The sequence below is a fragment of the Triticum urartu genome, chromosome 1A (assembly GCF_056163025.1).
Source record: "Triticum urartu cultivar PI428250 chromosome 1A, HENAU_Tu73, whole genome shotgun sequence".
In the NCBI taxonomy this organism is placed as follows: domain Eukaryota; kingdom Viridiplantae; phylum Streptophyta; class Magnoliopsida; order Poales; family Poaceae; genus Triticum; species Triticum urartu.
In genome coordinates this window covers 499,833,938-499,854,703 of record NC_141873.1, presented here as the reverse complement: position 1 = coordinate 499,854,703, position 20,766 = coordinate 499,833,938, and the positions used below count along the sequence as shown (strand labels likewise).

The 20,766-nt window shown below is 45.0% G+C and overlaps 1 protein-coding gene across 1 annotated transcript; it reads right to left on the bottom strand.

The window, feature by feature from the left end:
- Nucleotides 1-16,123: 16,123 nt before the first annotated feature.
- Nucleotides 16,124-18,841, bottom strand: LOC125536622 (cyclin-B1-5). Its single transcript, XM_048699871.2, has 9 exons — nucleotides 18,617-18,841; nucleotides 18,241-18,349; nucleotides 18,053-18,143; nucleotides 17,700-17,918; nucleotides 17,498-17,596; nucleotides 17,171-17,419; nucleotides 16,886-17,044; nucleotides 16,586-16,764; nucleotides 16,124-16,499 (listed from the first exon to the last, which is right to left on the bottom strand). Exons 1-9 carry the CDS (start codon nucleotides 18,675-18,677, stop codon nucleotides 16,355-16,357), a joined length of 1,311 nt encoding a protein of 436 aa, XP_048555828.2. The 5' UTR covers nucleotides 18,678-18,841; the 3' UTR covers nucleotides 16,124-16,354.
- Between the last annotated feature and the right edge of the window lie 1,925 nt (nucleotides 18,842-20,766).

Below are 20,766 nucleotides of genomic sequence, written 5' to 3'. Positions count from 1 at the left end.
TACTTGACTTAATAAAAATCTAGCCTTTTCCCAATTTTAGTTCTTGGCAGATTTTAGTTATCTTAGCATAAGTCAAGCAATCTCCACACAATTCAAGCAAGCATGCAAAAGAGTATATGAGCAGCGGAAAGTAAAGCATGCAACTTGCAAGAATGTAAAGGGAAGGGTTTGGAGGATTCAAACGCAATTGGAGACACGGATGTTTTTGTCGTGGTTCCGATAGGTGGTGCTATCGTACATCCACGTTGATGGAGACTTCAACCCACGGAGGGTAACGGTTGCGCGAGTCCACGGAGGGCTCCACCCACAAAGGGTCCACGAAGAAGCAACCTTGTCTATTCCATCATGGCCGTCGCCCACGAAGGACTTGCCTCACTAACGGTAGATCTTCACGAAGTAGGCGATCTCCTTGCCCTTACAAACTCCTTGGTTCAACTCCACAATCTTGTCTGAGGCTCCCAAGTGACACCTAGCCAATCTAGGAGACACCACTCTCCAAGAAGTAACAAATGGTGTGTTGATGATGAACTCCTTGCTCTTGTGCTTCAAATGATAGTCTCCCCAACACTGAACTCTCTCTCTCACAGGATTTGGATTTGGTGGAAAGAAGATTTGAGTGGAAAGCAACTTGGGGAAGGCTAGAGATCAAGATTCATATGGTTGGAATGGAATATCTTGACCTCAACACAAGTGTAGGTGGTTCTCTCTCAGAAAATGTGTATTGGAAGTGTAGGTATGTTCTGATGGCTCTCTCCATGAATGAACAGTGGGTGGAGGGGTATATATAGCCTCCACACAAAATCTAACCCTTACACACAATTATCCAAACTCGGTGGGACCGAATAGTTAAACTCGGTCGGACCGATTCAGCAAACCTAGTGACCGTTAGGATTTTCGGTGGGACTGAGATGCAACTCGGTAGGACCGATATGGTTAGGGTTAGGGCATAATGTAATCTCGGTGTGACCGATTACACAAACTCGGTGGGACCGACTTTGGTAATAAGCTAACCAGAGAGTTGGTCAGGTAAACTCGGTGGGACCAATTCGCTCATCTCGGTGAGACCGAAATGTTACAAAAGGGAAATAGAGAGTTTACATTGCAATCTCGGTGGGACCGATCGCTCATCTCGGTAAGACCGAAACGTTACGAAGGGAAACAGAGAGATTACAATCCCATCTCGGTGAGACCGAGATCCCTATCGGTGAGACCGATTTTCCTAGGGTTTGTGGCAGTGGCTATGACATTTGAAACTCTGTGGCGCCGGATAGAAAGAATCGGTGGGGCCGAGTTTGACTTTTGGTTTAGGTCATATGTGGATGTGGGAAGGTAATTGAGGATTTTGGAGCATATCACTAAGAATTTTGAGCAAGCAAGCTATTAAGCAACACCTCATCCCTCCTTGATAGTATTGGCTTTTCCTATAGACAATGTGATCTTGGATCACTAAAATATAAAATGTAGATTCTTGAGCTTCAAGCTTGAGCCAAACTTTTTGTCCTTAGAATTTTGAGGGATCCACTTTCCTCATCCATGCCATGCCATTCATTGAGCTTTTCCTGAAATATTAATCTTGGATTAATGTTAGCTCAATGAGCTATATGTTGTTAGGAATTACCAAAACCACCCAGGGATAGTTGCACTTTCACACTTGTAGCCCCCAAGTCTTAAGAAGGTAGTGTAGCGACAGCTTAAGACTTGCTTCAATATAAATGTCACAACCTTGAAGAAATCCCATTTGTTCATCTCAGTCACTAGTCATAAACTGAGTATTCCATATAAGTAGCCCCCAAGTGCTGGGTTGTCATACTTGCAGCAACCTGGGACTTGAAATTGCCTTATGCTCATAAAAACTTCAAGCAGTGTAGCCCCCAAGGGCCGGGTCATTATGCAATAATGAGTAGGGACTTTGTAGATATAATTATGTAGACTTGAACAGCAACGTGTAGCCCCCAAGGGCCGGGTCATTAAGATAATACTGAGCTGGGACTTTATATATACTTTATTGAAAATAACATCATATGATATAACCCCACCATGAGGTTTGAATCCACGTCCACAAGGTTAAGAGCCTTGTCCTCTGAGCAATGAACCCTTCAATATAATAGATTAAGACTTGTGTACCTTGAATTTTTTTGACAGGAGCAATTGGTAGCCCCCAAGGGCCGGCTCATTACAATGTGATGAGTCGGGTCTTCAATAAGGTGATCCAAAAATGACTTTGCATTAGCCCCCAACTGCCATGGTGCATGCTGGCAGTGAAATGGGACTTGCATATTGATACGTCTCCAACGTATCTATAATTTTTGATTGCTCCATGCTATATTATCCACTGTTTAGGGCAATATTGGGCTTTATTATCCACTTTTATATTATTTTTGGGACTAACCTATTAACCGGAGGCCCAACCCAGAATTGCTGTTTTTTGCCTATTTCAGTGTTTCGAAGAAAAGGAATATCAAACAGAATTGAAACGGAACGAAATCAACTGGAGAAGTTATTTTTGGAAGGAAAGCTACCGGATGGACTTGGACCCTACGTCAGGAGATAAGCGAGGTGCTCACGAGGGTGGGGGGCGCCCCCCCTAGGGCGCGCCCCCTGCCTCGTGGGGCCCCCGAAGCTCCACCGACGTACTTCATGCACCCATATATACTCTCGTACCCTAAAACTTCCAGGACAGAGATTAGATCGGAAGTTCCACCGCCGCAAGCCTCTGTAGCCACGAGAAGTCAATGTAGGCCCTCTCCGGCACCCTGTCGGAGGGGGCCATCATCACCGATGGCCATGGAGGAGTATCCCGGAGGGGCCATCATCACCATGAAGGCCAAGGACGAGAGGGTGGAGGCCATGGAGGAGGAAGCACAAGGGGGAGAACCTCTCCTCCTCTCTTCTGGTGGCGCTGGAGTGCCATCGGGAGGGGAATCATCGCCACGGTGATCGTCTTCATCAACATCACCATCATCATCACCATCCTCATCTATTTTACGCGGTCCACTCTTCCGCACACCGCTGTAATCCCTACTTGAACATGGTGCTTTATGCCACATATTATGATCCAATGATGTGTTGCCATCCTATGATGTTTTGAGTAGATATCTTTTGTCTTTGGGTTGATTGATGATCTAGATTGGTATGAGTTGTCTGTTTACTTTGGTGTTGTCCTATGGTGCCCTCCGTGTTGTGCAAGCGTGAGGAATTCCCGCTTTAGGGTGTTGCAATACGTTCATGATTCGCTTATAGTGGGTTGCTAGAGTGACAGAAGCTTAAACCCAATTAAGAGGGATTGTTGCGTATGGGAATAAAGAGGACTTGATGCTTTAATGCTATGGTTGGGTTTTACCTTAATGATATTTAGTAGTTGCGGATGCTTGCTAGAGTTCCAATCATAAGTGCATATGATCCAAGTAGAGAAAGTATGTTAGCTTATGCCTCTCCCTCATATGAAACTGCAATAGTGATTACCGGTCTTGTTAACAATTGCCTAGGAAAATTCCGCACACCGATCCACCATTATTCCACACTCGCTATTTATATTATTTAGTCATATATTCTAACTTTATGATAACAGCACCTACTTTTATGTTTTAGCTCTCCGATATCATGCAAAGTTATCCTCTTCATACCCACAATGTAGTTTTATTTCTCGTTTCTAGTTGGAAGTAAACGTTCGGTGCACGTAGAGTCGTATCAGTGGCAGATAGGGCTTGAGAGAATATTGATCTTACCTTTAGCTCCTTGTGGGTTCGACACTCCATACTTATCACTTCCACCTTTGGAAATTGCTACGATGATTCCCTGCACTTGGGGATTATCAAGCTCTTTCCTGGCGCCGTTGCCGGGGAGCAATAGCGTGGGGTTGATATTCTCGTGTGTGCTTGTTTGCTTTCTTCACTAAGTAGATTTTGTTTTTCCTTTTTGTTTATGTTTAGTTGTGGGTGAAACATAAAAAATTAAAATAATGAAAATACAAAAAAAAATTACTTGCCTTTCATGCCTAAAAAGTTTTTCAAAAAGAGAAGCGATTGGAAAGTGATGCATTGAAGAAGTGAGGGTCGACCTTGAGCACTTGTGTTCATGCTCACGGCAACAATGTATAATTTTTCATGGAAGTTTCTCTGTAAATAATTATCCCCTTGTATATATTCATTGTATTATAAAAATAACTGTGCCAAGCTTTGGTTTTAGGATGATTAGATTGCTTGTTTGCTATGTGCAAAACAAAAACAGAAACTTTGGCTGTAGTGCATGAATTTACATTTTTTACTGGAAAGTCAAATGGGTCTGAAACTTTTTGCACATTACTTCTGTAAAAATTGTTCAAATTGTAAAATTTAGTTCATAATTTTAGGAGTTATAGAAGTTTGCCAAACTTCCAGATTACTACAGACTGTTCTGTTCTTAACAGATTCTGTTTTGAGTGTGTTGTTTGCTTATTTCGATGAATCTATGGCTAGTATTGGAGGGTATGAACCATAGAGAACTTGGAATACAGTAGGTTTAACACCAACACAAATAAAGAATGAGTTCATTACAGTACCTAAAGGTAGTGATTTGCTTTATTACACTAACAGATCTCACAAGTTTTTTGTTAAAGTTTTGTGTGGATGAAGTGTCCGAAGGTCGAGGAGCTATCAATATGAGAAGAATAAAGAGAGGCAAGAATTCAAGCTTGGGGATGCCCAAGGCACCCCAAGTAAATATTTCAAAGGACACTCAAGCATCTAATCTTGGGGATGCCCCGGTTGGCATCCCATCTTTCTTCTTCAAGAAATATCGGTATACCTCGGTTTTTGGTTTGTTCACATGATTTGTGTCCTTTGTGTTTTTGTTTTTCCTTTAAGAACCATGCTAGCATGAGATAGACCTTCATTGATTTTTAGAATACTTCATGTGCTTCACTTATATCTTTTAAGTATGATCTTATAGAATTGCTCTTTGTGCTTCACTTAAATCTTTTGAGTATTGTTTTATAGAATGCTTCATGTGCTTCACTTATACATTTTGAGCTTGGATATTGGTCAGTTGTAGAATGCTCCATGAACTTCACTTATACCTTTTGGAGTATGAATAATACTATCATTTAAAGTGGGTTTGGAAGAGTGTCAACTTTAGGAATTAGTGATCCCACTATTTTGGAGGATGTTGAATCTTAGTGTGATATTTATGAAAGTGGATTTGGAAGAGTGTCAACTTTAGCTAGTAATGATTCCACTATTTCGGAAGAGGTTCCAATTGAGTATGAGAACAAAGTTGCTATACATGATTCCTCTGAAAATTATTATGAGGGAGGAATACATGCTTGTACGAGTTGTATTAATATCAAGTTTCCTCCCTATGTGCTTAAAGTTTTGAAGTTATACTTGTTTTGCCTTCCTATGCTAGTTGATTCTTGTTCCCATAAGTGTGTACTCACAAAATCCCTAGGCATAGGAAGTGTGTTATATTTAAATGTGCTAGTCATATTCTTCAAGATGCTCTCTTTGTGCTTTAATTCCTATCTTTTATGTGAGCATCATTGAAATCATCATGCCTAGCTAAAAGGCATTAAAGAAAAGCGCTTGTTGGGAGACAACCCAATATTTACCCTTACTGTTTTTATGTGTCTGCATGATTAAGCTACTATAGTAATCATGTTTTATAGATTTTGTTTCAATAAAGTGCCAAGTAAGACCTTTGGGAAGACTTGGGTGAAAGTTAATATGATCTTGCTGTAAAAAACAAAAACTTTGCGCTCACGAGAATAGATGTCATTTTTTTACAGAATAGTGCTTTTGAGTTGATTCTTGTCGCAGAAGATTAATAGACAAATTCCTCACGTCCAACAATTTATTTCATAATTTTTGGAGTAGCAGAAGTATGGTTATTGTTCAGATCATCACAGGTTGTTCTGTTTCTGACAGATTCTGTTTTCATTGCATAGTTTGCTTGTTTTCTAGTTTCTATGGCTTATATTTCTCAATATAAATTGTAGAAATGAGATGGTACAGTAGGCATTGTGTGAGAACAATTATGAACCTTGTCTTTGACAGTACCAAAGTGAATGGTTTGCTCTTTATCATACTAACCTATCTCACGAAGTTTGGTTAAGTTTTGTGTGATTGAAGTTTTCAAGTTTTGGGTGAGATATCGATATGAGGAGAATAAGGAGTGGAAAGACCCTAAGCTTGGGGATGCCCAAGGCACCCCAAGGTAATATTCAAGGAAGACTCAAGCGCCTAAGCTTGGGGATGCCCCGGAAGGCATCCCCTCTTTCGTCTTCAAAACTAATGGTATACTTTACTCAGAGCTATATTTTTATTCGTCACATGATATGTGTTTTGCTTGGAGCATATTTTCAATTTTACTTGCTGTTTGAATAAAATCATTGGATCTGAAATATTGAAAAGAATCCTCCCATGGCTAGTTAATTATTTGACTACTCAGTGTTCTTCACTCATATCTTTTGGAGTAGTTTGTCAATTGCTCATGTGCTTCATGTATATCCTATGAGTAAATGGTTGAATAAATTGAATGTCATAAATCTGAATTTATATATGTTTCATATGCTTATAACATGGGGAGTAATGACTTCACACATAATAAGTACAGGTAGTAAACTTATTGAAAGTTAGCAAACGTAGAATTGGTCACTTGAACAATTCATGAAAGAATATTGAAGGAAGAGGGATTTCACATATAAATATACTATCCTGGACATATTTTATGATTGGGAGCACTCGTTAAAATATGACATGCTAAAAAGTTGATGTTGGACAAGGAAGACAACGTAATGAGTTATGTTTTCTTATATCTGAGATAAAGTATGTTGTCATGGATCCTCTAACATGTTGAGCTTGCCTTTCCCCCTCATGCTAGCCAAAATTCTCAGCACCAAGTAGAGATACTACTTGTGCTTCCAAAATCCTCAAACCAGTTTTGTCATGAGAGTCCACCATATCTACCTATGGATTGAGTAAGATCCTTCAAGTAAGTTGTCATCGGTGAAAAGCAATAAAAATTGCTCTAAATATGTATGATTGATTGGTGTGGGAGAAATAAGCTTTATACGATCTTGTGATGTGGAAGTAATAAAAGCGACAGACTGCATAATAAAGGTTCATATCACAAGGGACAATATAAAGTGACGTTCTTTTGCATTGAGATTTTGTGCATCCAACCATAAAAGCGCATGGCAACCTCTGCTTCCCTCTGCGAAGGGCCTATCTTTTATTATTATCTTCTACCTTATGCAAGAGTCATGGTGATCTTCACCTTTCCTTTTTCATTTTATCCTTTGGCAAGCCCAGCATGTTGGAAAGAACCTGATATATATATATATATATATATAATTGGATGTAGGGGAGCATGAGTTATTATTGTTGACATTACCCTTGAGGTAAAAGGTTGGGAGGCGAAACTATAAGCCCCTATCTTTCTCTGTGTCCGATTAAAACTCCATAACCACAAGTATTGCATGAGTGTTAGCAATTGTGAAAGACTAAATGATAGTCGAGTATGTGAAGTTTGCTAAATCAAAGCTCTGACATAGAATCTTCCTGAAAATAGGATGAATTGCAATTGTTTGATGACTGAGAATATTGTTTGTTAGTTTTCAAGAAACTTTATGATCCATACTTTAAACTTGTGACTTGCTTGATTACTTGATCATGAAAAGTTTTATGAGATGAACTATTGCTATGATATGTAATCATGCTAGAAAAAGTGATTAGAATTATCATTGATCAAACTTAAGCACTTACTAGCATTCCACATCAAAAATTATCTTTTTTATCATTTACCTACTCGAGGACGAGCAGGAATTAAGCTTGGGGATGCCTGATACGTCTCCAACGTATCTATAATTTTTGATTGCTTCGTGCTATATTATCTATTGTTTCGGGCAATATTGGGCTTTATTATCCACTTTTATATTATTTTTGGGACTAACCTATTAACCGAAGGCCCAGCCCAGAATTGTTGTTTTTTGCCTATTTCAGTGTTTCGAAGAAAAGGAATATCAAACGGAGTCGAAACGGAACGAAATCAACTAGAGAAGTTATTTTTGGAAGGAAAGCTACCGGATGGACTTGGACCCTACGTCAGGAGATAAGGGAGGTGCTCATGAGGGTGGGGGCGCCCCCCCCCTAGGGCGCGTCCCCATGCCTCATGGGGCCCCCGAAGCTCCACCGACGTACTTCCTGCACCCATATATACTCTCGTACCCTAAAACTTCCAGAACAGAGATTAGATCGGAAGTTCCACCGCCGCAAGCCTCTGTAGCCACGAGAAGTCAATCTAGGCCCTCTCCGGCACCCTGCCGGAGGGGCCATCATCACCGGTGGCCATGGAGGAGTATCCCGGAGGGGCCATCATCACCATGAAGGCCAAGGACCAGAGGGTGGAGGCCATGGAGGAGGAATCACAAGGGGGAGAACCTCTCCTCCTCTCTTTCGGTGGCGCTGGAGTGCCATCGGGAGGGGAATCATTGCCGCGGTGATCGTCTTCATCAACATCACCATCATCATCACCATCCTCATCTCTTTTACGCGGTCCACTCTCCCGCACACCGCTGTAATCCCTACTTGAACATGGTGCTTTATGCCACATATTATGATCGAAGGATGTGTTGCCATCCTATGATGTTTTGAGTAGATATCTTTTGTCTTTGGGTTGATTGATGATCTAGATTGGTATGAGTTGTATGTTTTACTTTGGTGCTATCCTATGGTGCCCTCCGTGTCGCACAAGCGTGAGGGATTCCCGTTGTAGGGTGTTGCAATACGTTCATGATTCGCTTATAGTGGGTTGCTAGAGTGACAGAAGCTTAAACCCGAGTAAGAGGGATTGTTGCGTATGGGAATAAAGAGGACTTGATGCTTTAATGCTATGGTTGGGTTTTACCTTAATGATCTTTAGTAGTTGCGGATGCTTGCTAGAGTTCCAATCATAAGTGCATATGATCCAAGTAGAGAAAGTATGTTAGCTTATGCCTCTCCCTCATATGAAACTGCAATAGTGATTACCGGTCTTGTTAACAATTGCCTAGGACAATTCCGCACACCGATCCACCATTATTCCACACTCGCTATTTATATTATTTAGTAATATATTCTAACTTTATGATAACAACACCTACTTTTATGTTTTAGCTCTCCGATATCATGCAAAGTTATCCTCTTCATACCCACAACGTAGTTTTATTTCTCGTTTCTAGTTGGAAGTAAACGTTCAGTGCACGTAGAGTCATATCAGTGGCAGATAGGGCCTGAGAGAATATTGATCTTACCTTTAGCTCCTTGTGGGTTCGACACTCCATACTTATCACTTCCACCTTTGGAAATTGCTACGATGATTCCCTGCACTTGGGGATTATCACATATTTGATGTAATCTCAACTTTGAATAATGTAGCCCCCAAGTGTCGGGTCATAAGCCTGCAGCGACTCGGGACTATTCCTTCCATTTTGAAATAAATCATATCCATCGATAAAATAATATCCATTGCGCTAAAGCGACTTTGAAAACCTCAATCATAATACTGGTTATTGATGACCATAATAAAAATCCAGCCATGTTGGCTATTAAAGATTTGAATAATATAATCTAATGATTTATAAGCGCATGATTCCAATGGCGCAATCCCAATATATGCTGGCGACTTAACGTCCAAAGCTAGACCGGGTTAATAACCACCGGATAATTATCTTATCTCATACTGGTGACTTATAGTCGAAAGCCATGCCGGGTTAATAAACACCGGTGAATTATAACCATAAAGCATTATAAGCCTCATCAAATAAACCTCAAAAAATCAAGAGGGTTTAAGCTATGGTTCGGATATGACCAGAGCCCCCAAGTAGTCATAATTGTGGCATTGCACCGATCAAGAGGGTTTAAGCTCTGGTTCGGATACGACCAGAGCCCCCAAGTGATCATCCTGGTGGCCTTACGCCGATCAAGAGGGTATAAGCTTTGGTTCGGATACGACTCGAGCCCCCAAGTGATCATCCTGGTGGCCTTATGCCGATCAAGAGGGTATAAGCTTTGGTTCGGATACGACCAGAGCCCCCAAGTGATCATCCTAGTGGCCTTACGCCAATCAAGAGGGTATAAGCTATGGTTCGGATACGACCAGAGCCCCCAAGTGATTATCCTGGTGGCCTTACGCCAATTATAAGCTAAGGTTCGGATATGACCAGAGCCCCCAAGTGATCATCCTGGTGGCCTTAAGCCGATGAAGAGGGTATAAGCTTTGGTTTGGATACGACCAGAGCCCCCAAGTGATCATCCTGGTGGCCTTACGCCAATCAAGAGGGTATAAGCTATGGTTCGAATATGACCAGAGCCCCCAAGTGATTAAAATTGTTGATGAAGATTCATTATTCTTTTTGACCCGGAATCTTAAACCGGATATTGAGAGCTTCAAAACTTTGTGGAAGACATATTTCCATCGTTTGCTAGCTACTGCCTTTCCTTAACAAATTCTAGTGAATTGTGCTATCTACTTTTACCATGCAATCTTCTGCTATAGTGTATATGTTCTATATGTCGTGCAATGTGGTGTTCAGTTAACTGCTTGGTTCAATTCTGCAAATGTGATGTTCAATTCTTCAGGGTGCAATATTTCCAAGTTGTTAAGCATGCTTGGTTTGGTTAACTGTCTGATCTTCTATTACGAGTATTGTCGTGGATTTGTCACGGCAGATGTCCTAGTGTGAGGACTTAGTCGTGAGGCCAACGCATTTATGTGGTAGCTTGAGAGGGGTTGATCGGAATCGAGAGACGCAAGACAAGACAAGGGTTTAGACAGCTTCGGGCCCCGGGAAACATCATCCGGTAACAACCCTACATGTTGTTTGTGGCTAGGTCTCATTATCATCACGAGGGAGTCGCAGTAAACCGGCTCTCCTAGTTATGTCTAACCCTTAAGATTATTTCCCCTTGCCCCTTGGGGTGCCCTGCCTCTCCTTATATATGTTGAAGGGGCGGGTTACATGTAGTGTCCAACTCGGATTAAGACTTAAACTATTCTGACTTCTCTTCATGGGCTTCTTAACATCTTGGGCTTCTTAACGTCTCAGGCTTATTAACCCCAGGCGACTCTGTCTGCTGGGTTATGACTGTATGTTGGGTTATGACTGTTTGTTGGGTTATGACTGTCTACCGGGTTATCATCTGGCTTAACATCTGTCGGGTTATCATCTGACTTCACATCTGCCGGGTTACCATCTGACTTAACATCTTTCAGGTTATCATCTGACTTAACTATCAGCTGGTTTACCACCTGTCAGTTTACCATCTATCTTAGCCATCTGTCTTAACTGTCTGCCGGTTTACCATCCGCCGGTTTACCAAGTCCCAGCCGGGTTATGACTCCGGCAGGGTCATACCGTAGGGTATATCCCCGACAAGTATGTTATATTGTGCAATGTGGTGCTCAGTTAATGTTTGGTTCATTTGTTGTGGTGTTTAGTTAACTGCTTGGTTCAATTCTGCAATGCGATGTTCAATTGTTGTGGCTGCATTCTGTTATTGTATACCATGTGAGAAATAAATCGAATTTGGTTGTACTAAATACATGAGAAACAAATACAATTGCTATATTTCCAAGTTGTTAAGCATGCTTGGTTTGGTTAACTGTCTGATCTTCTATTAGGAGTATGTTATATTGTGCAATGTGGTGCCCAGTTAATGTTTGGTTCATTTGTTGTGGTGTTTAGCTAACTGCTTGGTTCAATTCTACACTGCGATGTCCAATTGTCATGCGTAGAATATTGTATTGTTGTGCATGTGAGGAATAAATCAAATTTGGCTGCACTTAATACATGAGAAACATATACAAGTGCTATATTTCCTAGTTCTTAATCATGCTTGGTTTGGATAAATGGGTTTTTCATGTGGCTTGAATTAATCTGATGAATCTGCAATGTGCTTATTTTTCATCAACATATTTTACTGATAGCATGCGAACCCTTACTTAACCTGATGACTAACTACCTTATATGTGTTGCAAGGAAATAATGGGAAGCACTGAGGTTTACAATCGAGGTTAGCACGAGCATGGTCCGTTGTCTAATAGCACATTATTGTGCAATTGCAGGAACCATTCTAATATTTAGGTTTTTAACAATTTGGTCTTGCACATGTACGTCCTGCTGTCAGAGGTTTTGACCCACTGTTCGATCCTTTTTGCATATGGGGAAATGAGTTATCCATGAATATCTGTCAAGCCAAGAAACTCAGAAAGATTGTTAGGATAAAGAAATTAGTGACCAAAAACAACAAGATCTTTGTCTGGATAATGAAGAAGACATCAGTTCACTACAGGATGGTACTAACTATTATACCTTGCTTTTTTTATTCCTTTGCCCCATTTCCAATATAGAGAAGATATTTATGCACATCCTTATTTTCAGGCCTTTCCAAAGCAGTTCACTAATGATTACCTCTCAAACCACCTGTATGGTCAGGAGGCGAGAAAGTTATTCATACAACACCCACGATTCAATATTGAAGTGTTCCTGAAGAGGACGAAGGATGGACGGTCAATCATCCACAGGCACTGGCCTAAAGTTACAAAGACCTTCAACATCAATGAAGGCTCAATATTCGCCTTCTACTTCAGCAGTTTTCTAGATGAGATACATCTATCGATGTACCATCTATGATGCTAATTTCGAAAGGTTATAGATGTTGCATGTGAAACTTGGTCCTGGTGTAGTTGTGTAATGGGGTAGCTAAGTGCTGAAGCTATATGATGTAGTACTCTGATGTATTTCAATTATGAAAATGAAATATATTGTATGCTTAATATGAAATGTCAATTAGATTAATAAATGGATTATGAATAATCAGATAATTAGCCTGCTAATGGAGAATTAGCCTGCTAATTGGGTTTTGCTATTGCAAACGGTTGTTGAAAAAATACCGTGGGCGATGACCTCAGTCAATGCACACAGTTTCTAGGAATAAACCGTGTTGGATAAATAAACAATCACACACGACTTTCTCTTGAAAACTGTTTGCATTAGGCCACCTTGCGCAAACGTTTACCACATAAAAATTGTGTGTGATGGACAGTATTTGCCACACAGTTTCTTCTATGGACCGTGTGTGATATATTCAATAACACAAACGATTTAATGGGAAAATTGTGTGTGATGTACCTATGAACGGAAACGTTTTCCTTGGAGCGACTGTGTAGGATGTACATACGAACGGAAACATTTAGCGGGGACTAACTGTGTGGGATGTATTTGCGACCGGAAACAATTTCGCAGTATAATTGTATTTTTTTAAAATCTACTATATGTATTTCCGTATTTGAGCGCTCGCCAGTCGCACACGACCTCATTTTGCCGAGCGTGTGTGCCAGGAGGGCATATCCCCGACGGTTTCTGGGTTATGTGGGAAGGACCCCCCTATCGCTCACACTCACTTGGCGACGGTTCCAAAGGCCGTCGCGGAAGGGGGTTAAAAACCGTTTGTTTAGGAGCTCGCTGTACTAGTGTCTACATAGTTCTCGAACCCGTAGTGTCTGCACGCTTAACGTTCGGTGACGATCGGTATTATGAGTTTATGTGTTTTGATATACCGAAGGTTGTTCGGAGTCCCAGATGTGATCACGGACATGACGAGGAGTCTCGAAATGGTCGAGACATAAAGATCGATATATTGGACACCGAAAAGGTTTCGGATGAGTTTGGGCATTTTCCGGAGTACCGTGAGGTTACCAGAAACCCCCGGGGAGTTAATGGGCCTTAATGGGTCATGGTGGAAGAGAGGAGGAGGAGGCCAAGGTGCCCCCCAAGCCCAATCCGAATTGCGAGGGGGGCCGGCCCCCCTTTCCTTCTCTCCCTCTCCCTCTTCCTTCTTCTCCTACTCCAACTAGGGAAGGTGGGAAACCTACTCCTACTGGGAGTAGGACTCCCCCCTTGGGCGCGCCATAGAGAGGGCCGGCCCTCCCCTCCTCCACTCCTTTATATACGGGGGAAGGGGCACCCCATAGACGCACAAGTTGATTGTTTAGCCGTGTGTGGTGCCCCCCTCCATAGATTTCCACCTCGGTCATATCGTTGTAGTGCTTAGGCGAAGCCCTGCGTCGATAACTTCATCAACACCGTCGTCACGCCGTCGTGCTGACGAAAATCTCCCTCGACCTCAACTGGATCTAGAGTTCGTTGGACGTCACCGAGCTGAACGTGTGCAGATCGCGGAGGTGCCGTACGTTCGGTTCTAGGATCGGTCGGATCGTGAAGACGTACGACTACATCAACCGCGTTGTCATAACGCTTCGCTTTCGGTCTACGAGGGTACGTAGACAACACTCTCCCCTCTCATTGCTATGCATCACCTAGATAGATCTTGCATGATCGTAGGAAATTTTTTGAAATTACTGCGTTCCCCAACAGGCCACTCTAAAAATGGTACCCTCGAGTACTTGAGGGACAGAGTATGGGAAAAGGTGAAGGGATGGATGGAGAAACTTTTATCGGCTGCGGGTAAGGAGATTCTTATAAAATCAGTCGCTCAAACAATACCAGTGTATTCCATGTCATGTTTCAGGCTGCCAAGGGGACTTTACGAGAATGTCACAACAATTATTCGTCAGTTCTGGTGGGGAACCAAAAGAGGGAAGTGCAAACCAGCTTGGGTTGCATGGGATGTTAGGACCACTCCCAAACATATGTGCGGGCTTGGTTTTCATGATTTCGAGCTCTTCAACCTAGCTTTATTGTCAAGACAAGCCTAGAGGTTACTGAATGATCCTGGTTCTTTGAGTGCAAGATTGTTGTGAGCCATATATTGAGTGTACCAGAGATACCTTGCGAAGTTTGCAACCTGTTCCTCCTTCCCGGCCTTGGTGATGGTGAGAGTTTCCGGCGGCGCTTGGCTCGTCGGATCGAGGTGGTGCGCCATCTGGGCGACCTTGATTTGTGGCAGCACGATGGCTTTCCACATGAGGAAATTGTTCCTCGTGAGCTTCTCCTGCGGTAGTGATCCAAGGGAGAAGGTGGATGTGGAGGCGAGGGAGGTAGTGAGCGCACTCATGGTGCTGGGTTGGGTGGAGGCCGAAGTCATAGCGAGGCGAGGTTTTGGGGAAGACTAGATGCGATCTCTTCTCGATCAAGATGCTCTGATTACCATGTAAATATTGTGGGAAGAGTTAAACCCTTTTCTCGGGCCGCGATTGTATTTATATTAGGGATGCCGTGGCTTACAAGTCTAATGATCGAGAGATTGATCGTTAAGTAACAGGAGAAGGTCGGTACATGAGGAGATAAGCTAGGAGAGGATTCCAACATGTATGACTTCCTCCATTGCACATTCATCACTCGGCTCAAATCTATTTGTTCAATGCCCCCCCCCCCCCCCCCCCCCCCCCACCACCACCTTCCTTGAGAAAGAGATAGATCAGAGTCGTCGCAAGTTGTGGCAGTCTTTAATGTTTATTGTTGAACTTGCCTGGTTGGCTGTTTGTTTGGGATGTTTGAATCTGTGGCCTGGTGGCTTTATAAAAAGAGATTGGCGCCAACCAGTCCGGGAACGCACCTCCTGTATGGGATTCCAGACGTCCATTAAGAATTCTTCCTTTGCCAGATCAAGTTGCCCAAAAAAATCATCTAAATCGTCCGGGTTGCATGCCCCAGAGTCGCCGATCGCTCATCCGAAGGAGCCATAGCGAATAAGAAGCTAGCGACGTTGAACTCCGTGGAGGCGAGTTTCATCGAGAGGAGGTCAAAACACCTCGTTGGCCCCGATATTTAGTTGGTTCGAGTCAGGTGTTAAGGGACTGCGAAATAAACTTGAGAATTATGTTAATTCTAGAAATGAACTCAATTTTCTCCTGGAAAGAATCTGTCTTTGCTCTCTTTTTTTCCTGAGCGGCAGTTTGAGCTGTGTTTTTCGCAATGCAAATTACTTGCCATGGGAAAAATGTTCGCTCTTGAGATGGGAAAAATGTTTTTTGTGGCTAATGTTGCTGCATTTTTTTGGAGGAGGAAAATCATGAGCAGCAGAATCACTTGCAACGAGATTAAGTACAAAATCAGGCAAGTGCTCCATCCAAACAGTGGAAGGCAAACAAAAGAAAAAACTGGATAACTGTAACAAACACAAACTGAACCAAGACCACCGAGAGAACATGAACAAGAATACTTTGAATTCGATTCAAACTAGTATGAATTGTTGTTGTTACACTCAGAGTAAGTAAACCCAGCTCTCTTGATTCGAAAGCCAAGCAAATCGCTAAAATATATGATATGAATGAACTCAATATAGTTGTTGTTTACACCCTGGTGTATCATATCAGACAGTAACACAGGAAGTAACCAAGCTTTCAAGATCGAAAGCCGAGCAGCAATTCCTAAAGCAGACTAGGCCAGGCGCTGAGGAGCGGCCACTGCTGGGGCGCGCAGGGACACACGCCCGTACTGCTCACACGAGTACTTCTTGTAGATGGCCTTGAGCTTGCTGTCCGGAGCAGCTGCGTGTGCCATGACCAGCATCTTTGCAGGCTCCCTGAAAACCAACAAACAGATAGAATTTCCATTCAGCAAAGTTGATCAGGCAGGTACAACAGAGGGACAGGTGAATGGATCACTCACAGGAGCTGCGGTTCAGCGAATCCGGTGTGGTGCTTGAGGGTTTCAGTCCAGATGGGGCTTCTTTTCAGCGTGCACCGGGCAGCGTACACGGCAGAAGCTGCCACCAGCGAGGGGCGCACCGTCACCAGGCCGTACTCCATGAGCGCCAATTCGGCGAAGAAGAAGATCATATGTTCAAGCTGCGTTCAACAACAAGAACAGGAGGAAACGAAATTCAGCATACGCACGACGCAAATTCCATGGCACATGCAACTTCAGAGATTCAGAATCAAAATGCAGCTGGTCTTTTAATCTTTTTACCTCCTTGTCGCTCCCGGCGGCCTTGGCGAACCGCACCAGGAAGACGTACGGGGTGGGGACGGTGAGGTTCCACGCCATGCTGTTCAGGATATTCTTCTCCATGGACAGGATCTGCTGCCTCGAGTAGGAGTTATCGGCGATGGATATGAAGTCGTTTACCTGCAGACAGACACTTCAGATTCAGCGTTCGTTCACAGGCAGACAAGAACAGATTGAGGCAGCTACTGGAAACGAACAGCGATCGATGGATGCAAAGGGGGTGAGAGAAAGGGTTTGGCCATATACCTCAGGGGCCCAGATCTCCTCGTACTTGCAGGCGATGAGCATGGCCGCGATGCCGACGAGCTGCAGCTCCCGCCGCGGCACCGCCTGCAGGGACAGGAAGCGATCGATGACGTAGATCGTCAGGTACATGCTCTCGGGCATGAGCTCGAACTTGTGGGTGACTTCCACTAGCCAATCTGTCAGGATAGCCCTCATCTTGGGGTTGATCTCAGTCTGGCTGCCCATGTAATCTATCGGCCGCCACTCGTGCTGCAACACAGATTGGTGAACATCGTCAGAACAGTTGCTTGCAGAAATCCTGAAGAGGGGTAAGGTTCGCGGTTATACCTGTGCCTCCTTGTAGTATTTGTAGATGTCGCCGATGTAGTCGACGACGGCGAGCTCGTTGTCGCCGTCGAGCTTGTCAATATCGTCGATTGAGGCCTCCTGCCATTCACAAGAAGACGCGAGGAGAGTTAAGGCACTACTGGGATGGGCAGTAAGAACAGAGACAGAGAGAGGTGTTGGTTGGATGGGCCGGGTCGCTCACCTTGGACCGATGGTTGAGCACGGTCGTGAGGGTGTGGACGACCTTCTTCCTCGAGGTCTTGGGGGCAGAGACCTCTGATGGCTTCCTGGTTTCGTCGGAGCCGGTGACGATCTTGGCGGCTGCCGGCTCAGGGCGAGGGACGGCGGCGGGCTTGACAGGGACCTTCTTGGCCACCGGCTTCGGCGCGGCCCGCGCTGCTGGAGGAACAGCTACGCCGTTCTGCAAACCACGAAAAGAAATCGATTCAGATTAGAATCCATCATCAAGAAATCGCTTTCGAAATCCATCATCAAGAAATTGCCTTCGAGGCAAGGCGTGCAGGATCGGAAAGGGGGCTCGGCTCGTGCCCGTACCTTTGATGGCTCGGCCTGGGCCTTCTTCAGAAGCTGAGCGCCGAAGCTCCTGGTGATCGGGCGATTGATCCCCGCCGGCAGCTGGATCTTGCTGTTGCAGCGAACAAGAACGGATTCAGTTCAGGACAGAGAACGGGAGAAAGAAAAGCAGGACGGGATTCGATCCTTGCGCTGATTGATTTCCTTACCCGTCGAGGACGTGGGCGTGGACGACGTTGCCGATGTCCCCGAGGGCCCTCCTGTTTCCTCCGGGAGCGGGGCGGCCGGCGGCGGCGCCCTTCTGCTTCCCTGCGGCACCTGGACATCACGAAAGATAAACATGAGTAAAGATCAAGGAATCGCTTGTTTGACACACGGATCGGGCAAGAAACTCGCACGCATCAGACTGCGCTGGTTGTAAACACAACTAAAAATCCGATCTTGGCGGATCAGACTCGCGAGACGAGCAGATCAAGAACTCGAACGAAACAAGCCGCAAGAAACCTAGCGGTGCAGGAGTCGTTCCCGACGCGGCGCGGCGAGAAAGGGAGATTCGGCGGGCGGGCGGGCGGGCGGGCGGCTCACCTCTGTTGGCCGCCGGCTGCGGAGCGGCAGCCGCGTTCTGCTGGTTGTGCCTGGTCGCCATGGGTCGCGCTTGTTCCGGCTCCGTTCTAAGACCCCGAGAACCGGCGAGGCGCTGCTACTCCGGCGAGCTCCCGAGCGGAACAGGGCGGGGCGGCGGCCTCCGACTCGTCCTGCGGCGGCGGCGCTCGTCGGGTTGGGGTTGGGGATTGGATTGGAGGGGGGGCGGGGAGGGGCGGGGGCTGGTGTGGAGGACGGGGCAGGAGGAGGCTGGGGATTTATTTCGGACCGGCCTCCAACGGTCGGCAGATCCGACGGCTGGGATCGATCGGGAGTCCGGGCACGGGAACTAGCCGTTGGGGGCTACCGTTCATGGAAAGTTTTTACCGGTGGGTGGATCCGTGGGTGGCATACGTAGCACGGCAGTAATTTTTTGGTTGCGTTCTGTGGCGGCGGTTTGAATCCTTCTCCGGAAAGGAAAGGAAAACTCGCTCTACGCGTCTCGTGCTGTGGAAGCCTAAAACAGAGTACTACTGGTTTTCTTCCCTGTTCTGGTGACACTTTTGTTGTGCACCAGTGAACCAAATTTGCTCTCCAAGGCCGTGCCGCACACCGTCTGCAAATGTCTGGACCATGGTGCCTAGACTATTTTCGCCATCTAATGCTGCGTATGTCTGTCGACACCTTCGCATGTTTGAGTTCCTGCAAACCGGCACAAAGCCAAGGGAGGTTTGCGGGTGTCCGAACTAGTGCCACGCGCACACGACAACGCGGTCCCATCCAGTATTATCGCTGCGCAGCCCGCTCTCAAATGTTTACCGTGCATTCACGACGGTCAGCCGCTCCAGAGCGGATGCGACGGGACGTTGTCGGTCGGAGCGACGTGAAAGGCCGGGGAGGGCGCTTCGATGTGGAAACGGGGACCGAGAAGCCTATTCCGACCGTTGTGCCTCGGCGTTTGTCCGCTTGCCCCGACTATTTAAGTAGTGCTCCGGGGCCGGCCAAAAAGCATCTCCTCTCTTACCCACACTCCACTGCTTGCTCCTCTCCTCTACGCTCACCGTTGTCGTCGCTCCTCTCCTCTCCTAGATAATGGGCAAGTCTGAACAGAGCGACTGGTTCTCAGCATCGACTGGTGGATCCACCTCTCCCTCCGGATCGTGGTGCTGCCCACGTTCTTTGGGATCTTCCTCCTCCACTGTCGCAACGGATAAGGATGAGATTGTGCTCTCCTCCGGCGACAAGGAGGAGCAGTCATAGCCGCCCACGGAGGTCATCGCGACGAATGAGGAGTATCTGGTGTACCTGGAGCTCTTGCTCAAGCGGGCACTCTGTGATCGTAGTTCGGCGCCACCCTCGTCGCCTCTCCATCACATCAAGAAGGAGGCATTGTCGCCCAGTCGCCGTGAATAAGGAGCCTTCCCCGGCTCTCACGAACGTGCATGAGTGCCTCCTACATTACTGTCGGAGCTAAATCCGGTAGATCCCTCAATAGGGTATCCTTAGCTAGGCTACTTGGTGAAATGGTAATAGAGAAAAGGGTTTAAACCAGTTTCGAGCTCTCATAATGGAATATATCCCGCGTCCTGCTCTTTGCTTTATTGCGTTAGGGTGTATACAAAGTGCTGAGAGGTTCTAGTTTGTAAGATCTTGTTCTACCACGAGCCCGACCCTTGGTTTATATAGCATACCAGGGGGTCCTAGGGTTTACACAACTAGGTCAACTCTGTCTAAGGAGAAATACTACAGATCCGAACAACACTGGCCGGCTAGGTTGCATGATCACTGATGCGCTTCTGGCCCATTAGTGTCTTGGGGTCAGTGATGACACGACTATCACAGATGGGCATCTGGACCCATATGTGATAACTATCATCACAGACCGCTTGACCCATTGATGATCCACTGAAGAGTGCTACAACGGGAGTATTATCACTGACCATCATTAGTCTAGAGGCATTTCGGTGATGTTTATTCTCTGTGGAAGCAAAAGGAGGCACTGCTTGTAGTGCAGTCCCAGCTTCACACACATACAAATCACAACATTATATACACTTATTTTCGTTAATCCATTTCATGTGCACATATACAAAATCTGTTACATTGCATTTTATGGGCTACACATAGAAATAATCTCATACTTTGCATAACGC